Source organism: Musa acuminata, chromosome BXJ3-3 (genome assembly GCF_036884655.1).
Source record: "Musa acuminata AAA Group cultivar baxijiao chromosome BXJ3-3, Cavendish_Baxijiao_AAA, whole genome shotgun sequence".
Taxonomy (NCBI): domain Eukaryota; kingdom Viridiplantae; phylum Streptophyta; class Magnoliopsida; order Zingiberales; family Musaceae; genus Musa; species Musa acuminata.
The window spans coordinates 3,878,377-3,900,336 of NC_088351.1; the positions used below are offsets into that span (position 1 = coordinate 3,878,377).

At 35.9% G+C, this 21,960-nt stretch overlaps 2 protein-coding genes and 1 non-coding gene across 4 annotated transcripts; 1 reads left to right on the plus strand and 2 right to left on the minus strand.

Annotated features, from left to right (window-relative positions):
• Positions 1-1,301: 1,301 nt before the first annotated feature.
• Positions 1,302-16,782, minus strand: LOC135632859 (phosphoinositide phosphatase SAC2-like). Of its 2 annotated transcripts, none has more exons than XM_065141692.1 (16): positions 16,155-16,782; positions 15,194-15,398; positions 14,929-15,094; positions 14,186-14,408; positions 11,794-11,870; positions 11,407-11,594; positions 11,224-11,321; positions 10,938-11,071; positions 10,710-10,838; positions 7,547-8,036; positions 5,563-5,684; positions 5,318-5,431; positions 4,466-4,639; positions 3,889-4,029; positions 3,020-3,116; positions 1,302-1,933 (listed from the first exon to the last, which is right to left on the minus strand). In XM_065141692.1, exons 1-16 carry the CDS (start codon positions 16,248-16,250, stop codon positions 1,814-1,816), a joined length of 2,574 nt encoding a protein of 857 aa, XP_064997764.1. In that variant the 5' UTR covers positions 16,251-16,782; the 3' UTR covers positions 1,302-1,813. The 2 variants fall into 2 exon arrangements, with proteins under 2 accessions (XP_064997764.1, XP_064997762.1); XM_065141690.1 differs by having other exon boundaries at positions 4,466-4,654; positions 16,155-16,780.
• A 1,368-nt stretch (positions 16,783-18,150) lies between these two features.
• On the minus strand, positions 18,151-18,224 carry TRNAT-AGU (transfer RNA threonine (anticodon AGU)). The gene has a single exon. It is a non-coding gene; the product is annotated as a tRNA-Thr (tRNA).
• Positions 18,225-18,757: 533 nt separating this feature from the next.
• LOC135634209 (uncharacterized) lies at positions 18,758-19,596 on the plus strand. The gene is made up of 3 exons (XM_065144524.1): positions 18,758-19,012; positions 19,130-19,232; positions 19,365-19,596. Exons 1-3 carry the CDS (start codon positions 18,793-18,795, stop codon positions 19,390-19,392), a joined length of 351 nt encoding a protein of 116 aa, XP_065000596.1. The 5' UTR covers positions 18,758-18,792; the 3' UTR covers positions 19,393-19,596.
• Positions 19,597-21,960: the final 2,364 nt, after the last annotated feature.

Consider the following 21,960-nt stretch of genomic DNA (forward strand, 5'->3'; position numbering starts at 1 on the left):
TTTTGAGGGTGGCGATAAATATGAAGCTCGAGAAAGGAAAACAGCTACGGCTGTTTTTGGAAGATAGATCAAAGTTGGGAAGCTATGCATGCATTCATAGTTAGATGAAGCCTTTTCTGCAGTCACTTCTGCAGGTAAAGGTGGTGAGTGGTTCAGATGTAGCACAGTTGTTGCGCATTTATCATGCAAATATCACCAGTAATCTTATTATGGCTTAGATGAAGGTCTTAATCAAATCAACAAAATCTCCTCTCTTTTTTTTCTTCTCACTGTGCCCTCAATCTTCAAAAATATAGTATGAGATTCATAATAATACAAATCAGTATCTAAAATATTACATCGTGTGTTAAAAAAATTTATATATATCATTTATTCTCGTGTGTTCAAATCGGTTCGAACCGAACCGTTAAGGGTTGAACTGAACCAAACTAAAAAGCTAACTCGATTCTATTAACTTCAAAATATCTTCGACCGAAACTAGTTTGGACTTATCTAATCAAATTTTTTTAATTTTAATTAATTTTAAAACTAGAATCTAAATCCAATTAGGCCGCTATTTTCAAAAGTTTTTGTTTCAATTTTCATCCTTAACGTTTTCAAAAAGTTTCTATCTAGCTATTGATAAGAATTAATGTGAGGAAAAAATGATAACATAAATAAAAAAAGTATAATTATACTATGCCTTTGAGGTTTTTATGTTGGTTTGAATCGATTAATCGAATTAAGGTAATGAACTTAATTTGATTGATATTGGACAATTCATATCGATTAATCGAATGGAAGAAAAGTATGTAAACTGATCCAACTTTTGTTATGGTTCAAGTTCAAGTTTGATTTGAACACCCATACTCACCATGCTCTTAATCTTGAAAAATATTATAACATTCATAATAATCCAAACCAGAATCTAAAACAACATGGTTGGCTATGATATAGTAGTGTTGAATGATCATGATTGTACACACCATCTATTTCTATATCATCATTTAATGTCCAAAATAGTGCTAACAATCATGATCATCCAAAAAATATTGATCATCATATGTTCTTAAATGGACAAGGATAACAAAATTTGTACCTAAAATAGTGGTTATTAACCTTGATAATGGGGTCCTCTGTAGTCAGTATTAACAGACTTAATTCTATGAACGGCAAATGTTGCATTCAAGTGTTATGGTTATCCTTTATATTGTCAAACAAAATATTTACCCATACCATTAGATGTCATCGGATCACTATGTTTCGATCATACTGATCCACAAAACATTGGCCAGGCCAAACCCATATAGTGCGATACAAAATGAGAACATAGCAAGCAAGCAACTTGCAACCATGATAACTTCAGGAGCTTGTATATAGTCGACTGCCGGAAATTTAGTACAGAAAAGGTAGAGAAACTTTGATCTTAAGTTTATTCATTTAGGCAAATACAAGCAGAACATACACCAAAGACTTAAGAATTAGGGAAAAAGAATTGATGATTGTTTAGCTGCAACCATGTCTATATCAATATTTACATTGATTTGGACTTTGGGTTTCTATTCAGAGGAGCCCAGAAGAATTTGCCTACATATACTTTTGTCAGCCTATGGAAGATGATGTCGCTGCCGAATAATGCAAATTTTGCACCTCTCTCAATGAAGCTGGGATGAGTAAGGATGATGCTTCAACACAAAAACATGTCCACACCTTGCGGTTTCAACTTTCCAACCCATTTCACTCTTTCTATGGCATCATCAAGTCGGTGTGCAATCTCGGCGGAATGATCAGGACCGGGTGGGCATGGAGCAATTTAACTAGAACGTACAACACATCAATGGCATAAAGTCTCTCCGTAATTAACCCAACGGATAAAGCTGTCTGAAAATTCACCAAGGGTATCGTAGTTTCGAAGAGGATCATAAGTCATCTCCTTTTCCAAAGTTTGCTTTCCCTGCAACAAAGATAGTCACAAACTAAATTATACATAACTATAATTTAGCTAACAGTTCAATACAGTAACAAGTTCTATTAAATTATTTATATGCCAAAAATTGATTGATTCGAAAACCATGCTGCTGCAAAAGTAATGGCAAAGCTTTTGCTCAAGGGAGAAAGCATGAACATGCACATACAGATATATAACCATATGAAAATATGGTCAACTTTGTGCAAGTACCAACTAATCTTACAACTAAAAATGCATAGATGAATACAGAGACATACATGTACAATAAATAACTGCAAAATAGAGAAACATGAATACTCTATTGTGTATCATCTGTATAACTTGTAGTTTCTCGAAAAATGTAACATCAAATTTGATCCAAAGTATTGCAGAATGTTAGTTAAATGATTAGGCCCCTTGATGCTTCAGTGGAAGAACCCAAACAAACAGTTTTTCCTGTTTTATGGTACTTGTAGATCAGGAACAACAGGTTGATCACTCAATCAGACAAGGTTCACAAGAGTCTTTGGTACATAGACAATATTCTTCCAAAGTGCTAGCAGCTCAATTCACAGAATATAATGTATATATGCTTTATTTCTTCTTTTTTCTTACTTCTTAGAACAGCTGAAGATGGACTAGAATATGATGAATCACAAAGTAATATAGCTCTGTTTATATGTATGCATATTTCTATATTAGTAAATCTATCAACAAAACTAACTTGGTTTCGCAATTACACTCCATATAAATAAATAAATTTCCACATGTAAGATCATCATCTGTCAATATTATGTGATCTGAATATTTCTACAATCAAATTCCATTAGATGCATGCATAATTATGTAATAAAACCCATTCTGGAATAAAAACATTTTAAAGTTTGCCTGACATTTGCATCTGCAGGGACTAACAGTTCTGTGATATTATTCCATTCAATTTCTGAGGACTAAGTATTTTAACTTAAGAGGAACCAAATTGATAAAGAAAAGTAAAGAAGTAATTCATTTCAGTATTGAAAAATGTTCAATTCGTCAATGAAGTTCTGACTGGAAAAAAAATACTAAGGTCATGAGAACAAGCATACTGACCTTAGTGCCAGATCCATTTTCACTTAGAGGTGGGGTTGCCTCAGCATTTATGCCATTAACATTTTCAGTAGAAAAATTCTCGAGTGGGGAGTTCAACCTGCAGCAACATACATTTTTATTTATTTTAATATCTCAGAATTTTAGGTTAAATATTTGCACAGAAAGAGATTATTTGAAACTGTTCTATTGGACACAACATCTGATCCAGATAACTACATGGGCCTAAACAAACAAAAGTTTGATTTAGCAATTCATTCTACTGAGTTTAAATGCTCGTTGACCAAACGAGGCTCAATTTAAAAATTTAAATAAAAACACTATTGGTGCCACAGAAATTTGCTCAGACAGCTTAACCTTAAGTGGATCAGAGAGGCCAAAGAATTAAAAGAGAACTGACTTTGCACTTGGTCTTCATTGTTAACATTCAGCACAAACAGATTATTTTTCAGTCTGCACTGACAAGAACAACTTTAAGATGATCAAGATGGGCAACAGTCCGCAGAATGGAACAAGTGATCTTGAAGAGATGGGGAGGTTAGTAGTAGTAAGCAACTCAAGATAAATTCTGAATTTCCTTGAACCCAGAAAGTACCATATGTGCAAAAGTAGAGATCAAGATGGAATCCAATCTATATTATTCTTGTGATATTAATAGAAACTCAAACCTGATATTCATATAATTATCGACAAAGATTCTTCTGCGACATGTATCTATAGGGTCACTCAAGTGACCAAACATTGGTATTGCATGAACAAACTATGGAGAATCAGACATCCAAATAAGCATGAGAGACACATGGAGTCCAGAAAATCAAAAGAACAAGACCTAGCAGATGAACATCATAGCAGTACTACAACTAAAGGATTACCTATCGCACATTTCTTCATCACATGAATTACCAGATGATGACAGCCAATCAAGATCCAGAAAATTCGAATCCCCGTGTTCATAGACAAAAGTGTGCTCACTATCTGCAAAAAGTTGCCTTCCAGACATCATGGGAGTGTACCTAAAGAAGATAGGTAAAGAAAGTTAGACTACTTATGATAATGAACAAATTATCAAGAAATCCCTTTCCGAAGTGCATCAGGCAGGAGCATCACAAGCCATTGATCAGTGCATGAAATTAATGAAGCAATATAGCTAAACTATACTGTGCTAGATCATAGAAAATCAAAACTTTACTCAAAGACCAGTAAGGTGAAAAAATGAGTTCATCTTCTTCCAGCAACAAAAGTTACACAAGAATACAAGTGTGTGTAGTCTTCTAGTTGTAAGGTTTAGGCAATTAAATATGAAAAATGCTTTAGATTTATTTATACTGCTGTCTAGATGCAAGTTTTCTTTTAAAAAGATGACGAACTTTTAAATTATGCCCAGAAAATAAGAAAAAAGTCAGAATTTAATTTTTTTATCCAATGAGACTGCAAACTGAAGCAACTGACCTGGAATATGATATATCACTTTCACAAGTTGAAATTTCTGGTGTTGAATCAGAAAGATTCTTTTGATGCTCCTGTTGATTTCTTCCAGATAATGTTGAGGTTTCTCTCTGACCAACAGGATGGCCGGAGAAAGGCATATTGCTTTCACAAAGAATGTTGCCATCTGATAAGGATCTTTTGATAAATGACCTGAAAATATATGAATATCAACTAAAATAACACATACATATTTAAATTCTAGACTATGTTATAGATTCAAAGGCCTGATGACGTAATTCATGCTGTCAAGGACATCAAACACTGGAAGAATATCATCCAAAGAAAAATTGTGGGTCTTGATCTTGCTTTGCTCCTAAAGGCCTTAATTTTGGAGACAACAAACATCTAGGTAAATCATAGAAAGGCACCTAGATTTTACAGTATTCTGGCGAACTGTCCATAGACTAACTTGCACAAATTGTTTTGAGTTCTAACTTCTTTAGGCTGTAGGAGATCTTCATCGTAACTGAAACATTCAAATGGACTTCCCTTGCATTTTTCATACATTTAAAAATGAACTTTATTGGTTCATTCACAGTACCAAGATCTTTTCTTGTATCCTGTAGAACTAACTTTATTTACTTAAAAAAGATATTGGACCTGATAGCAGCATTTGAAGATCATAAAGGAATAAGAGATCGTGCAATTACAAGAATTTTAGACGAGGAAAAGAAGTACATAGAAAGATTAATCTCACTGAGGGGAAAAGAAGACAGCAAAAGAAAAGATGTGAAGGCAAGCCTTTCTAATCATGGCTTGATAAGGAATCTGAAGATGTTGTTTATCAAGCACAAAAAATACTCAAAAATATACCTGGAATATTCGTCAACAAAACCATGAACACTTTTCCCCACATTACAATGCTGATCAGAGTCCAGCTCCCATATTGCTGGTTTCCCTTGTTGAGGATGGAAATGGCCTAGAAATCTGCATTTTACAAGGCCGATTAGTTGAGAAGGGAAGTTTAGTGGAGATCGCAAAAAACTGAAACTCAGTTTTGATAATTTAAGGTAATATGTTTCAGAGAAAATGAATGAAAATCACTGCTTTCAACATACAAATTTATTGCAGCCTGCTTTTCAGCATCCATATAGGCATTGCTGTAGTATCTTTGAAGTGTTCTAAAGAACTCTTGAGATTGTACTGCTGCTTTCCAAAGGCCTCTTCTTTCAGAGAATATCTATCAAGTATCACAGAGCAAATGACAAACCCATAAGTAGATCAAGATGCCCTTCACATGTGAAAAATAATAATACGAAGAACAAAGCACTTATTATCTTAATTATTAAGTACACTAGAAGAAAACAAGTAATAACCAAATTTGGAACTACAGTTGGTCTAGAATTCTAAGACAAAAGAAGTTGCTCATATTCATAAAAGTATATTAACAGCCATTCTAGGCCATGTAGAAGTTTTTCACTAAGACCCACACAGAAGGGCAAATCAGTAAATAAAGTAGTCAAGAAAAACTGTATCTGCAAACACACTGGAAATTACACCACTTTGATTAAAATTAAAACAGTTCAACTTCTTATTAACTTCATTATGAAATGATGAGTAGAAAGTTCAAATCAGTTCTTGAAGTTGAAAATGATACAGAATTTTCTAAAAATCAGAATAATCAAACTATTGATGTAACTTATCATATATGTTTGCTTTTCAGATTTAAATAACGGTGTATAGATGGATAAACACACAAATATTTGTATTTCTATGTAGTATACAAGTTAGATTTACCGAATCATGCATTGATGATTAAAGCCATTCTCTTGTATCAGTTTTGATGTGCAACAAAATCAAAGATCAGTTGGTTTCATTAAATCCATTTTAATGACTTGGAAGGATCCAAATCTATCGAAGTTTAGTTTCTTGGTAACTCAAATGCTTGGGTCGAGATTTATAAGTCTTGTTTTCAAGTGACATAACATGCAGCATGTTTTATCATGAAAACTCTACTAAAATCACCTATTATATTTTCATTACCAAATTCCATTTAACAAAGAGAAGCTTGGATTTATATATGAGCCCTAGCAGAAGCAAAGAATTGGAACTTGAACCATAGGGTATCACAATCTATTTCAACAGAACGAGATCAGATAACCTTCTTCACAAGTGAGCTCTGTGTTTTATATGCAATTTAGGAAAATATTCTCCAAATAAGTACTTATCCTTAAAGCAAAATATTTAATCTCAACAACAATTAAGCAAATGGTTCTTACAGAACCAAATGTTCAACCATTTTATCACCTATCATTCTTTTCAAACCTTAGAGAATGGCGCTTCCAGAGAACCCAATTATTGATCTCATGACCTTTATTATTTAGATAAATGCTAACTAGTTGGGAATAAAGTGTCGATTTAAAAGTTGAAACAGATAGCTTTACTGAATGTTTCATCAACTTTATGGAAAACAATATTTGGCTGTCAGACAAAGCAAACAATATTTCCCATCGACCAACTATGACAACAGACCACATAACACTAAAACCAAAATTATTAAGTTCACATTCTGCAATTTCAGAAAAAAAAACATACTGGGTTTCTCCAAAAATTAAGATTTGTTCGGATTGACTAGTTATTCTGGGTATAAATTCTCCAGTTGAAAAAGTATGGCCATGATATCTTTATTGTTAAATGTTCATATGCGTGTGAATTACAGATGTGTGTAGAAAGCTAGCATGCCAAAAAAGTTGAAAAGTGTAACAGTTTTTAAACTTAAATCCTAACTTGCAAACATATAAAAGGACTTGGAAAAGCTCCAACTATTATAGCATATACACATTCAATGTAAAGATTGTGCTGTTTCTACAAATAAAAGAACATGTACTGGCAAATCTAGTAAAGCACAATGCTTTATATACATCACCTAAAACGCTGATGTTCTATTTTCCTTTAATGAAGCTCTAAAATAATTTAGAACTTGTGACTCCAAATGTACATAGAAGGAAAAGGTTAAAACAAATTTATGATATTAAAGCAAATAAAAAATGGCCTTCCAAGTGATATGAAATGAGAAACAATAACTAGCATCCACAAGTATACCTTGTTATGAGCAGCAGAACCACCATATTGTAGAGCAAGTGTGTCACCCATTTTCTCATAAAAGCTCATCAAATCATCAGCCAAAGGGGCATCTAAATCAATCCTTGGTATACGTATTAGGCCTAAAGCATGAAGCTGATGCCCAAGAGCAGCTAAACCGTGTGCATATTGAGCGACATTAGTGCGATCTAAACAGTCTATACAATTTGTGCGCAGGACTCCTTTCTGAAATCTAATTGATTTAGTCAGACAAATTCCACGGTTGCTATCTTCATTTTCAGCCGTTCTCTGCTCAGATATAGCATGGTTCACCATGTTATCCTCTTGAGAACCATCTCCAACAGTTTTTTCTTCTTGAGAACTATCTTCCATCATGTTATCTTCTTGGAAACCATCTCCGAGGATAATATCACCATCTGTGTTGTTGTCATTGTTGCTGTTGTCGTTGTTATCGAGATAACTAGATGACCAGGGATCAACATTGTCCTTCCTATGGGACAGCAGCAGCAACAATAGTTAAAAAAAGAAACATATCCAGGGTCAAGGACATGTTGTGCTAGGAATTTACATGGAAGGCAACATGATAAAAAAAAAAAAAGGGTGAATTCTGCATGTTGTATCATTTATAGAATCCAGATATGCAGCTGTTCCAGATTATGGCATGATACATGTGATACGCATAGAGCCTGAGACATACCACACTGATACCTTTTTGGCACAGCCACACTACACAACTTAATCTTTGGGTAGGTATATTTCGTCATTGATAAACATTATGATCATGTTAAAGAATGCCCAGAGAGTACGTGACAATAACAAATGGTTTGTTTACTCTAATTACATCTAGTACGAAACATAGTTATGAGTTTTTAGGCATTTCTGTGAAACGAAGAGACGTACTAAATCAGTTTCTAACCTGAAATGAACCACCCAAATCTATACCTAAATTTTTGGAAGTCTCCAAAAGAGTTTGTCTGGTTTCATCACAGAATTAGAAGGTGAAAAGAAAAAAATCTCACCAACTACCTACAGCGTGATAGTTTAGAGATACGATTATAAGACGACTTTGTTCAAACTTCAAATGACGGCATTTTATTTGATGAGTTTCATCAAGGATTTAAATAATGATACAAACCACAATGTCTGACCAGTGTACCTCAGTACATGGTTCGTTTTACCGGTCCATACCAGTATATTGATCAACATACCGATGTATGATACAGTGGGGTATACTGACAGACTGGGTGTACCACTCAAACCAATCTCTTGTTGGACCAGTACATACCACCCGTACCAGGCAGCATACCATGGTACGACAAACCTTGCCTCTGTATACTACCAAGAATATTAGAAAAACACAAAGATGTGCCAGTATATGTCAGTATAATCAGTAAAATTGTCCTACGAGTTTGGCCTTGAACTAGTACAATACAATCAGTACAATAATATCACTGTTTAGATTCATGATTATCATAACATGTACCAAGTTCCTTTTGAATCAAACATTATCCATGTCAATCAAAAAATGTCTTACCCATGTTATAGAACAAATCTAATAAAGGAAAGCATGAGTTCCTTTGTGTAAATGTATTTAAAACTAAGAGAATTAGACACTCATTCAAACTTGTGGTAACATATTCAAATGGGGATTCTGTGCAGAGCACAGAGAGTTTTACATTGCTGTTTGCCAAATGGGCATGAGGTTGAATGTTTGAAAAGCCATTTACAACTTCAAAAAAAAATCATCCACTGCTAGAAAAGGTTGTTGGATCCTTAAATTTCTAAAAGACTTTACTAGAACCACTTTTGACAAGTATTGCTTTCATTGCCAAGATAAGATGGTTTTTCTATCACATTTGCCAAATGGGCATGAGGTTGAATGCTTGAAAAGCCGTTTACAACTTCAAAAAAAGCCATCCACTGCTAGAAAAGGTCGTTGGATCCTTAAATTTCTAAAAGACTTTACTAGGACCACTTTTGACAAGTATTGCTTTCATTGCCAAGATAAGATGGTTTTTCTATCATTATAGTAATCAATAGAGTTCTTGTGCTTAGATAGCCAAGAATCTGATAACAAATTCATTAATGAAAGGTTTTAAATTTCAATCTAGTGGCATAGAGACTGAGCTCCAAGTGCTTACCAACTAAGATTTACAGTGTAAACAAAAAGAGTATAGTTTGATCTGTAAGTGGGCTATGGCATCTGGCAGTAGCTTAACATACAATTTGCAGAAGTTTAACATAAGGGTTTTCCTGTAAAAGTTTAGGCCCCAATTCTGCTAACTGGTTCTGGAAGAAGCATATTTAACGTGATACTTGCGTTTGGTTCAAGATCTTTACATCCTTGTCTAATATGCTGGATTACCATACGAAATAATGATTGTGCAGTCTTAGAAGAAGTCAAAGACAGCATCAGCTGCTCCAGGATCAGAGAGATTGACAACAGAGACTCCATCTCAAGACTGAATATGAGTGCTATTAGTCGAACCTGTTAATCTACTTTTGCATGAATGAATGGCACAGCCTTACAACAAACCATTTTTATCACACCGAAAGCAAATAAGAGTATAACATCTTGAGATCTATTCCAAAAGTGTCTGTTAAAAGCCACTACTTCTTTTCTTAAGCATCAAAAATACTCGATACATCTGCTTCTCATCAAAAGTCAACATGAAAAACTTCTTGAGGGTGCATAAACCATCTCATAATTTAACAAAGGTCTCATGGCTGATATAAACATTTATACTCTAGATATGCTTTGGAAACATATCCATAAACATTACCTTCCTGAATAAATCTAAAAGGGCAGAATAAACACAAAATATTGGTAACAGTAGACCTAGAGCAAGAGGTCCACTGGATTGGATTCTGAAGATGTGAACTGCCACCTGAATCAGAATATAACCAGGTAATTTGTATATCTTATCTTGGTGGAGATGGAGAGAAAGTAATATTCCAGAAACCTAAAATTTAATATACCAGTTCCACATTATAAAAATCACTTCCTAATTGCGCTTATGTGAATAAAAGATCCAGCATAAAATCAACCTTTTATAGAAGAAAGATTGAGAAAAGCTTGGAACACCCAAGGATCACACCGAGGGAAAGATATGTAACAGGTGCAGTATTTTAAAGCAGGAAATGAAAAGTATAAAATTCTTACAAAATGACAGGTTCTCTTAAAGCACCATCAAACTCTAAAGCTGGTGTAACTTCACAATGGAAGAAGCCAGTTAGATTCAGTGCATAGGCTGCAACTTTTCCCAGCAAAGTAAGCACACCTTTAGCCTTACTGCAATAAAAATTCTTGAATTAGAACACCGTCACAAAAAATATTGCAGTTTCAAATTAGAGAAATGACAAGGAGCCTCTGTCACAAGGGGGAAGTTACCTTCGAGAATGTTTATGGAGATCCCAATGCAGGAACATTAAACGATTTTCGCTTGGTACATCTTTATTCAGAAATTCAATGGCATTAGCAAATTCGACACGAAGAATAGATTCTCGAGGTTTCTTCTCTTCTGACTGTTGAAACAAAAAAAAAGAACCATACAAAGATAGTGGTAGATGTGACCATTATATCCAATTTATAGTGTAAAGCTATTAAAATGAGCAAATTTTCTGTCTATATTTCATACAGAAAAGAAACTCTTGAAAGCTCTTAATATGGAGCATACCTTAATCAAGTTTAAAATGATTATAGGGTTCCCATATCTTTTTACAAGATTTTCAAAATGAAGTTGGGTGGCTTCATAATCTTTATCCTTTCTATGCACTGCAAAAAGGGGAAGAGAAAATAAAACAGTGAAAAACATTATGTGTAGTTGTGTTCAACATGCTGCAGCAAGTTTGAAGCTTACAGACAATATCAGGCTTAAGATTTAGCTTTGAAGTTTCCTGTGACCAAAACAGTGGTATGGAACCCCTATTCTGAACAACAGAACAAATATGTGTTGGAGTCCCTCCAGGAATTTCTTCAAAAACAATTTGTTCTGTCTCGACATCATTTGCGACTCTTCCCTTCTCATTAACACCACGCTTCAAATATCTGATCAATAAGAGCCAGAACAACAATAGAAAAATAGAGGGAAAAAAGATGAACATCATAGTCATAAAATTTAATCTTCACATATCATAATATGCGAAGTACTGAGCATCAATCATCTTTACTCTCATCACCAGGGTTATACTTGGTCAAACCATTACAAACATGGTAAATAAAGAAAAGGACAGAAATATATAACAACCTAGTGCCAGCATAATGACGTGACCGCCTAGCGATGAGTGTCAATTTAAAAATCTTCCCAGATACTGAAAGTTTTGCCTGAATAAAGAAAACAAAAACCATCACTGCTCCATTATCTGATGTGTTGAGTAATATCAAGGTCAATGTCAAAGAACAAGTGAATGGAAATAATGACTTATAAGTTCTTAGCCAACTTTTGAAAAAAAAATTTGATGCTCAAGAATTTAAATGATACTTTTAACTTAGAGAAAATGTTAGAATTCATAACCTACAGTTAGAAAAATTATCAATGAGCCTTTTCATGAAAACTTGGACAACCAAAATGACAAATATGCTGAATAAAGTAAATCAGAGGCAAAAATCCAATAGAATATTAACTGCCAAACATTAGCATCCCTAATCATAGTCAGAAGATTTAGGAAATGTATTTAAAACCTGAAAATTATCAAAAAGAAAATCCTACCAATCTTACTATCTTCTTTACATTTTTTATGTATTAAGTTACTAAAAGCAGATTGTTCCTAGTAAATAAGTCAGAATATTTACTATATCATATAAATGTCAAACCTTGTGATATTACAATATTCCTTACTCCAAAAATTTTTATCTATGCCATCTTATATCCTTTTTTTTTAGTGATATGAAGTATTGGCACATCCATGTCATGTTATATAAATAGTGTTGGGAGAGTCATCAAATCAAGGTTCATCGTACCGCAATATACCACCTGATATGGGTGGTATGTACCAATTCGATAAGGGAATGGTACGGGCGGTATACATCGATTTGTTGGGACATCTCACATACCATGTGTCGATACATCAGTTCGGTTCAGTACCTACCATACCAATGCCTGATCGATATACCGGTATGAACTATTAAGACGAACCATGCATCAAACTACTAAGAATCAAGTTGTAAGTAGTTTCAAAGTCTTTTTAGAAACTTTATATAAATATGAGATTTACTATATTAAAAAAGCCTTTATCTTGAAGAATCTTGTATCCCTAGAAAAAATACTTTTTGATATAATTGTAATGGTATTGATTTTTACAAAAAGTTTAAAGAAGGTGGGTCTCGTTTTTCCTGATAGTTTGACTTCATTGTAGTGTGTGGGACATATTCAGTGTGAGACATATTTCTAGGTGTGACTCCAAGGAAACAAAGCATGTTTGTAGTACCAGCTTCGGCATTAGTTACAGAATGGAAGTACATATACAGAGGTCAGCCTATAGGACCTTAATCAGACCAGAACAAGCATTATTTTTCTCTTCATCTAAAGTTCACTCCAATAAGAATGATTACTTATATAAGAAAATAAACCTGGATTGGAGAATAAATTTGTAATTCAAAGTGAGAAAAATTCGATGATGTATACAACTTGAGCTCTTAAGTCTTATCTATCCCGAGCAATAGGGATTTGATGAATCCCTGGTTGTAAGAGCAAATAGACATCCTCCATCAATATAGTAAGCCGGAGATCTGACTTCAATATGCAACATATACATGAATCAGATATATGACTGCTTAATAACTCATAGCATTTGATGGGAGCTGAGGTCCTGCACTTCTTCCTCCATATGCATTATCCCTTCAGTTGGTACCTTACCGACTTTCAAATGTTGAGCTAATTTTTCTTGTTCCGCTTCATTGATTAACACTTCTTCACAGAATTTTGTGATTTAGGTATCATGAACCATACGGTTCTGTGAAGAATTTTTTAAAATAATACACATGTGCCAGCCTTGACTATAATTTATAGATACAAGTTATTGTCGCAACTATCAAATTATATACTGATCTAAAGTTGTTGAGAAATTGGAAGCTAATGCCAATTGAACAGGTTGTATCATGGTCAAAGTCATTTGAACATGTTGTATCTAGTGAAGGACGAAACTTGACAGCAAAATGAAATCAAATTAACATGGTTCTTCTTTTTAAGTATCTTCCAAAATGTTAGCAGACACCGTCAATACTTATTAGATTGAGGTAAGTTGTGGATATATTCTATAGTGTTTGGCACCAATGAAATCTACAGTTATACATCGTATAGAATTCCAGATATGAGTTATAGGTATGTTAAGATTTTCAAATATATATCCCTAATTGTATAGATAACTGAGGATGGGTTTTTGATTTCGTGTTGAGCAACACAGGAACCAAATATTTTCAGAGATTGTGATAACCCACCGAGATATAATAACCGTGACCTTATAGTTCAATATGATTCACAAAGTAAACATCATAAGAAAAATAGAAAACACTTCCAACCAGAGCTGAAAGCCATATGAATTTATTCAAGGCGACCACGCATTAGAAATAGTTACTCGTGGTAATAGGAGAACCTGTATGCTGGAGAAAGAATTTTAGTTCTAAAAGTAAAAACATCTTACCTGCTTGAAAAAACCATATACTAAGGCAACTGTCCATAGAGTATTTTTAAGTTGATTACGGATTCCACGTGTCAAAAACTCATTCCAGACAAACATGGACTCATACAACACTTCTCCTTTTTGACTGTCAGATATGTTCTTTTGGAGGCTTCTCATAACATGGTATGAGTAGCTGAAAAAGAAGTCTTTTGTAAGATCTACTGTACACAATAGCTTCTTGTATCTGCACCATCATTAAGGCAAAAACTTTTTATTTAAGGTTATATTCTGACAATATACAGATGTAGAATCATGATGCAACAATAATACATGACATACTACAAGATGACAGAATAAAACCTGGTTTATTATAAATTTTAATATATAGCAACATAGAAAAAATGCATGAAGGTGAACTAGTAATTTAGACATAACAGTCTGCCACTTAAAGCCGCAGAGAAACACGTGACATGGAGAGAAATTCTACTAAATGAGCAGTTGTTCAGATTGGAAAATAATGCCCTCTCATAACCAAAGATTATTAAATACTTTAAGAGAAGAATTCATAAATGAATAGAAAGTATATGCCTATATGTTACTGTTTTTTATGCATACCCTCCATTCTCCAATAGTAATACAACTATAAATTAGAAGCTTAATTCTAAATCATTGTTTTAAGTCAAATAACAAATGTCGAGTTAACCCACAAACTCAAAATGACAAAGAGCTATAGTATCATGTTACAAACATAATAAAGAACAAACCTGTTTTCATTCTTAGAATAAGCCATATTAGAGTGGATGGCCGAATTTGGAAGTGCAATCATCTCACTTTTTGTGACAGCAAAGATAGCATGGCCATATATGATGCCAATTTGCCGCCTTTTAGTAATAAGCAACATATAATAGGGGCCCAAGAACCTAACAAACCCTGAAGTGATAATATATCTTATCAATGAAAAGTTTTGAGATATGACAACTAAAATACTGCAAATAAGCAACACAGAAAATGAGCTGATAGTCAACTAACCAACAATGCCATAACAGTTGGTGACAAATTTTAGTCCACCAGTCAACCTGTTTCCTTCATCAATTCGCTTCAACAACTCATTGCATTCGCTTTCTGTGTATGTTGCGGCATCCTCACGGATGTTAAGCTCTGAAGCATCTGATCTGTCAATCTTCAACACTCTCCATAGTGTTCTACTCTTGTCTCTTCCAATCATATAAAATTTCTACAATGTAACACAAAAATAAAACAGTAACCATCTTTGTCATAATGAATAAGAAAGCAATCAACAAAGCAAATGAAAGACTAGCAGTAGAAAAGTATAAACTTCAATGACTCAGATTGCCTCTGAGATCATAGGGATTAGTACGGGCATTGTCCCAAAATGGTGAATAATTATTTAATTACCAAGTAGTTTTAGAAATTGTTCATTATAAAAGAAAAGTTTTACTTTGTGTTTGAGAAGTTAGAATTATTCTCGTTGAAAATGTGGCATCCAAAAAATCACTAACAATATATTTTAAACTCCACAAATATTGCACAAATGTGACTAATAAGGTGATGTATACGATGGACAAGTAACTTTTGTAATGCGTAGTACACCAGAAAGATGTTCTCTACAAACAAATCACTGAGAAAAGTTTTAAGAACACGTAGCAGTTTGTCTTCCTATCAATAATAACCATGACTCAGACTCGCATGAAAAACTCAATTTGTTGTCTTCAATTAATCAAGAAAAGGCTCCGTATTTTAGCTTCGGAACAGAGCATGGGATTAAAGATAAGCAAATCGTATACGCCAGAGAAGGAACTCTAAGATATTCAAAAAGAAAACAAAAGAGGCACCAAAGCACAACTTTGGAAGCTTTAGCACATACAGGATCAAAAGTAGCAGAGAACCAACGAATCAAAAGTGGGAGCTAAGAGATAAGCCACTTTTGATTTTGGCAACGAAACAGATGGAATTTTAGCAAGCTCCTTACCGATCGTGTCTCGTAGAGCCTAAATTTATGGAGGTAGGAGCTCGAGGCGTCGGGGTTGCCCGCGATCCGGGCCTCCGCACCGTCCTGTACCGCCATCCCGTTCCGGATCGCGAGACCCGGGGTCGGACCAGATCACTCGAGCATTCCAAACCCGGCAGATCACCAAGCAACTCGCCACCGGATCTCCAGATCCTCCCACCGATTCAATAACCACAGCTTCTCTTAGCTCCTCCCCCTCGCCTCTCCTGCGCCAGAAGCCGCCTCCGTCCTCGGACACGGGGCACCGACAAGAAGACGAAATGTAGGGAAACCAGCTCGAAAATGATCAAGAAAGAGGGAATGTTTCGTTCTTTAGAGGCAAAGATGGAATCTTTCGAGCTGGAAACGAAACTGGAGGCGGAAAACAGCCAAAAAAAGGGATGGAATTTACACGTTTTCTCGCTGGATTCTGGTGAGATTGGGAGGATGGTGGCTAAAGAGGGACGTCGTCGGAGATCGTGAGGGCGAGGCAAAGCGAAACCACAGCGTCGAAGACGCCTTCAATCCACAATAACCCAATTGATTTCGAGAAAGAGAAAATCCAAATCTTAACAGAGAGAGAGAGAGAGAGAGAGAGAGAGAGAGAGATTATTGCGTTATTTCCATTTCATGCTTCCTTTAATCTCTCTGTGTTTCTGTTCTTCTCTATAGACACGTGATCAGATTTCGATCGAGATCAAGGCTTTTTCGACTTCTTCAAAAGCACTCATTGTCGTACCTCTTTTAGACTGAAAGGGACCCACATAAATTCTCGAATACTAATACGGGGCTTATTGGGGGTACACGTAAAACAGGTAACAACGTAGGCACGTTGCCATGATGGGAAACGCGTCGGGCCTAATCGGTCAAGCTCAACTCGGCGTAGACTCACCTCCCGCGCGGACTTGCGTCCCACGACGACCAAATTAGCGGGTCAAACCGAAACGAGTCGTTTTCTCCATCGTTCTGTGGAATGTTCGGCGGGGTTCACAAGTCATCGAATCCGAGTGAACGACGAGTCGATGCGGCCGGCCGCATCGACTCGTACTCGGAATTCAAAGGCCAAAAAAGCAAGAGACACGCCACCCCCAAACGAGTGGTGGACTCGGCCTCCTCCCGCACGCGCTGGGTCGACTCGGGCCGAGCGGCTGCAACGTGTCCCTGCCCTGGACTTGTCGTGCCCGACTCAATCAATCATTGGGGAGGCAATCTAAGACAAGAAGTTGGCGTTGAACGCCCCGAGTCTTGGAATCTATTCTTCCCAAGTTTGTAATGGTTGCGTGATCATTACATTTGTTACTTGTGAGCTCAATATCTCGTTTATTTTCGTATTATATTTAGAGCCCAATTGACCAAATCATTCTAACTTCAATTCGGATGGTAGATTGACGAGTTCATGGATTGAAATGGTAGAAATAACAATAATAATAATAATAATGTAGACTGAATTATTTGAATTCAGTTTTATCTATATTTTTATTAAAAAATAAATATTCTCAATTAAAATTAAAAAAATAACTAGCCAATGTTTGGAAAGTATAAGTCAACTTGACTCAAACTTGGGGAAAAGAAGTCTTTCCAAATATTATATTAAGTCAAAGATCTTATCATTAATTAAAAAAACACTTTGTTATAAATATCTTTGTGATGGTTTGAGGTATATATATATATATATATATATATATATATATATATATATATATATATATATATATATATATATATATATATATATATATATATATATATATATATATATATAGTGGGAAAGGATGTGTAGAAACATAAAATAAACAAAATGATTGATAGTTAATTCTATCAAACAATATGATAGTTAGATTTAAAGGTTTCTATGTAAAAATATATTTGGTAAAAGCATCAAAGACTATAGAATTGGATTTAAAGGTTTTTAGGGGGGAAAATAAATGGGTCAAAAAATAAAAAAACCCTACAAACTATTAACTATAATAAACAAAAATGCTTTCATTGAGATTCGAACTCAAGACCTCCCGCTTACTAAACGGGTGCTCTAACCAACTGAGCTATGAAAGCCAGTTGATTAAAGCTTACACAGTTACTTAATTAAAGATATTAGAACGAGGCTGGGTTGAAGCTGACGTCAGTCTCAGCGTTGTTTTGGCGGCAACGTGGGGCCGATCGGATGTCGATCGATCTTGTCCATGACGCAACTTGGTCAACGTCGTCTTACCGTTTTCCCCGTCTCGTGTCCGTTTAGGCGTGGGGGGGGTAAATAGGGATTAATCTCATATTAGTAACACTAAGATTGATATATATTTCGAGTTGGAGTCATATCAAAAATAATTAACAAGTACATTAAATCTATTTGACTTAATAAACGCCCTCTTCCTACTAATCCACTGGGAAGGATTAAATCGATTGGATTTGGAGATACTCTGATAATTCAAGCTCGTTGTGTTCAATTCGATCGAGGAATTGAAACCCTACCTTCGTTTTCTATGAGTAATTATCGCTAACTGTTTCAGTCCGTCTGCATCAGATGCAGACGTCGAGAGACGGAGGGTGGAGGCCAAATCACGCCACGGTGAGCCAAATCGAATGGTCAACCGTTGACCTTATCCAAAAGAAATCCTTGCCTGCGATGAATTCCTACCCGCCGTTCCTCTCCTCCGTGTCTGGAGCTCGAATGGGCCTTCTCGACCGGCTGTGGGACGACACCGTCGCCGGGCCTCCGCCGCTCGACGAGCTCCGCAAGTACAACTCCTTCTCCCCTTCCTCCGCCTCCGCCTCCGCCTCCGCCGCCGTTGTACAGGTAGTCTGTAGCATCGCCATCGTCCGCGCCCCCGACGCCTCCCTCGCGCGTGAGTTGCTCCTCCTCCTCCTCTTCCTTTTTCTGTTCTAGAGGTTTCCAGAAGGTCCGAGAAGGCGAGCGGGACCGAAAAGATGGCTTTTTTTCCCCGTCTGAACTACTGCTGCAGCTCCGGGGCTTTGGGGAGATTGGAAGAGGTTGCGGAGGAAACCGGTGCCGGCGGAGGAGGGAATCCAGACGGCCCAGCCGAGATTCCCCACCGTCTATGACTGGTTGGTCCTTCTCTAATTGCTTGGAACATCAAACCCTTGTTCATATGTTTCCTAATAATTCATCCATTTTTAAGACCAGTAGCACTTCAAAGACTCTCTTTCTATGCTTGTGCACTTGTAATTACTTTGTAGGGTGGTGATAAGCTCTCTGGATAGATGACACTGAGATGGAGGACAAAGTATGACCACAAAATTGCAGTCAGCTTGTGTGTTTCTTGGTCTGTGTATAGCATGCAAATCTTTGTAGTAGTATAAATAAAGCACTGAGAGAGAGAGAGAGAGAGAGAGAGAGAGAGAGAGGGGTCAAAACACTTGTGTTGTAGTCATTTTACCACAGCTTGTAAATGGTTCTACATTTTCTTCACCTTTCCTTCTCCACTCTTTGTAATCTGTGTTTGTGAACCAAGTGATTGGCCTTCTGCTCAATGGAGTGGATGCTATCCAACCTTGGGGGTGCACCAAAACTTGAAATTGTGCTTTGCCTGTGGACTTCAGAATCTTAAGAACACAGCAAAGCATTATTAATTCATAAAAAACCTAAACATCTGATAGCATCTGAAAACACACTGGAAAAAGGATTTAATAGTCAAACCATGTGCTATTTAATATCTGATGCTCAGGAAAATAAAACAATTTCAGGTGTCATGTTGCACAGTATGGATATGTTCACTCAATATCTGGCTTGTCTTCAAAATCATAGACAGCTTATGTGAAATCAATGATTGCTAAATCATGATCTAGTTTGTTGTTTCATATTTGTGGTTTGGGTAAGGCTAGTCTACCTTTTAGATCATCAACCTGTCTGCAAATTGCACAGGATCTTGTCCTTCTCTGAGAAGTGCAGTGGAACACTATCACAGCTTGGGTTGGTGCTCATATCAAAACTTGATACCACCTGCAAACAGCAGCCTGCTATGAAGCTAAAATTGCAGAGGTTTAGTAGTCTTGGGCCATCAAGAATACACAATAAACATATCTAACAAAGTTGCTCTCTTTGCCAGCAGATTTAATCATCAATTATTGTAGGAACAGAATTTTTAGTAGGAGCAGTGAAGCATGGGCATAAATTGAGCTACAGATTCACCACAATCCCTTGTAACATAAATTGATTCTTCGAAGAATCAGGGAAAAAGAACTTGGTCTGTTGGAGAACACATCACAAATATTTCTTCCTATTTCTTATTTGCTAGTGGAAATGGAAGATTCAAATCTCTCTTCATTTTCTCAGGAGCCAAACAAATCGAAGACTACCTGATCATCTGTGAACATCACCCACTCTGACCTACAAATCCTCTGCTTTTTCTTGGGATTCTGTTTTTATTTCTTTATACCTTTTATATGATATACTATGCACAGTTTTCCCTGACCTACATATATTAGAAGTATTACAACATATGAATTCTGCATCTACACATAATTGTCAGACATTGTGCATGACCCAAGTGTTCATATATGAAAGATCTGTTTGTATGTAAACCAATCTTTACTGTTTCTGCATAACATCAGATTCTTTTGGAAGTATGAAACCATTCAAGCAAATACTCCCAGAAATCACTGAAACTCACAAGATGAATAAATGGAAATTAAATAACCTTCCAATGGTGATGGGAAACAAAATGCAAAACTCTTGTAGTGTTTAAAAGCCTTGCTGATATATAAACAAATGAATTCATCACTGTAGTTGCCATGGCCATACTTGTGTGCACTATGGTTTAAGATTTCATTGTTTCAAAATGCATATATGTAATTGAGAAGTTTATACAAATAAATCACAAGGCCATTGAAGAATTTTTGATGGATTACCAGAATATAATGCTTTAACCCAATGGTTATCACAAGGTAAGTTCAGAAGTTGTCACATGAAAAGAACATAGATCAGATTCACCTTCCCATAATGTTAAGTTGCTTGCTTCTAAAGAATTCATCAAGGGCATGACTTTGGACTGTCAATCTGAAACCAATGACAAAAAAGTGAATCCTAAGTTCCATTATGACTTCATTTGGACTAACTTGATTCTGAGATTTTGTCACTGGTACTGGGTTGGTATGCATTAAACATCTAACCAGATCAAACCTTGAAAAGAAATTCTTCCCACTTTGTGTCCTGTCTTTAGTGTTCTTACCAGTTGGTGATCTCCAAAGTTTCACCACCCACAAAGTTATCATATCGTAGATATTAACATTTCACCTTAAATTTGCATGGTTTCTTGTTGGTATTAGACCTTTCCTTGGAAACCAAGCCTTCTTCCCATAAATCTCACCTATTGATATGTACCTTTTGTCTTCCAAAAATCTTACAGAAATCTATAAACATAAGGTACATACTGTCGGATATCTCGGTATCATACCAGTCTGATAAATTACTGAAATCGATATCAGATCCGATAAGGGTGTATCTAGTGCAGGAGGCTCCCACCAATGCAAGGTCTGGGGAGGATCAATGTATGCAGCCTTAATAATATCAGATCTGATATCTAAAAGAATTAGAATGGCTGAATCATTGAGCTAAAGAATGGTTCTTCTCCATGTTGTCATGATCTATGCCTAACCCACCTACCACCATGCATATGACAACACACTGTCCATATCGACATGATAGAAAATACCACCACAAATTTTGTCTGAACTGGACTTGCTCCTCCTCTCCATGTCCATCGGTTGAGTTGTGCTCCTCCCTCAACAAAAGTACTGTATCATCAATCACTGTCTCGTTGCCTCCAAAGTCCAG

Bases quoted from the DNA above. Each gene is read 5' to 3' on its own strand.
- LOC135632859 (XM_065141690.1), bottom strand. From the start codon at position 16,250: ATGGCGGTACAGGACGGTGCGGAGGCCCGGATCGCGGGCAACCCCGAC. The intron at 14,409-14,928 runs GTTTGTTCTTTA...ATGATGGTGCAG, and splicing joins TATTCTAAGAATGAAAACAG to ATACAAGAAGCTATTGTGTA. The intron at 11,595-11,793 runs GTTGTTATATAT...CTTATTGATCAG, and splicing joins CGTCATTATGCTGGCACTAG to ATATTTGAAGCGTGGTGTTA.
- LOC135634209 (XM_065144524.1), top strand. From the start codon at position 18,793: ATGAATTCCTACCCGCCGTTCCTCTCCTCCGTGTCTGGAGCTCGAATG. The intron at 19,013-19,129 runs GTGAGTTGCTCC...CTACTGCTGCAG, and splicing joins CCCCGACGCCTCCCTCGCGC to CTCCGGGGCTTTGGGGAGAT. The intron at 19,233-19,364 runs GTTGGTCCTTCT...ATTACTTTGTAG, and splicing joins TTCCCCACCGTCTATGACTG to GGTGGTGATAAGCTCTCTGG.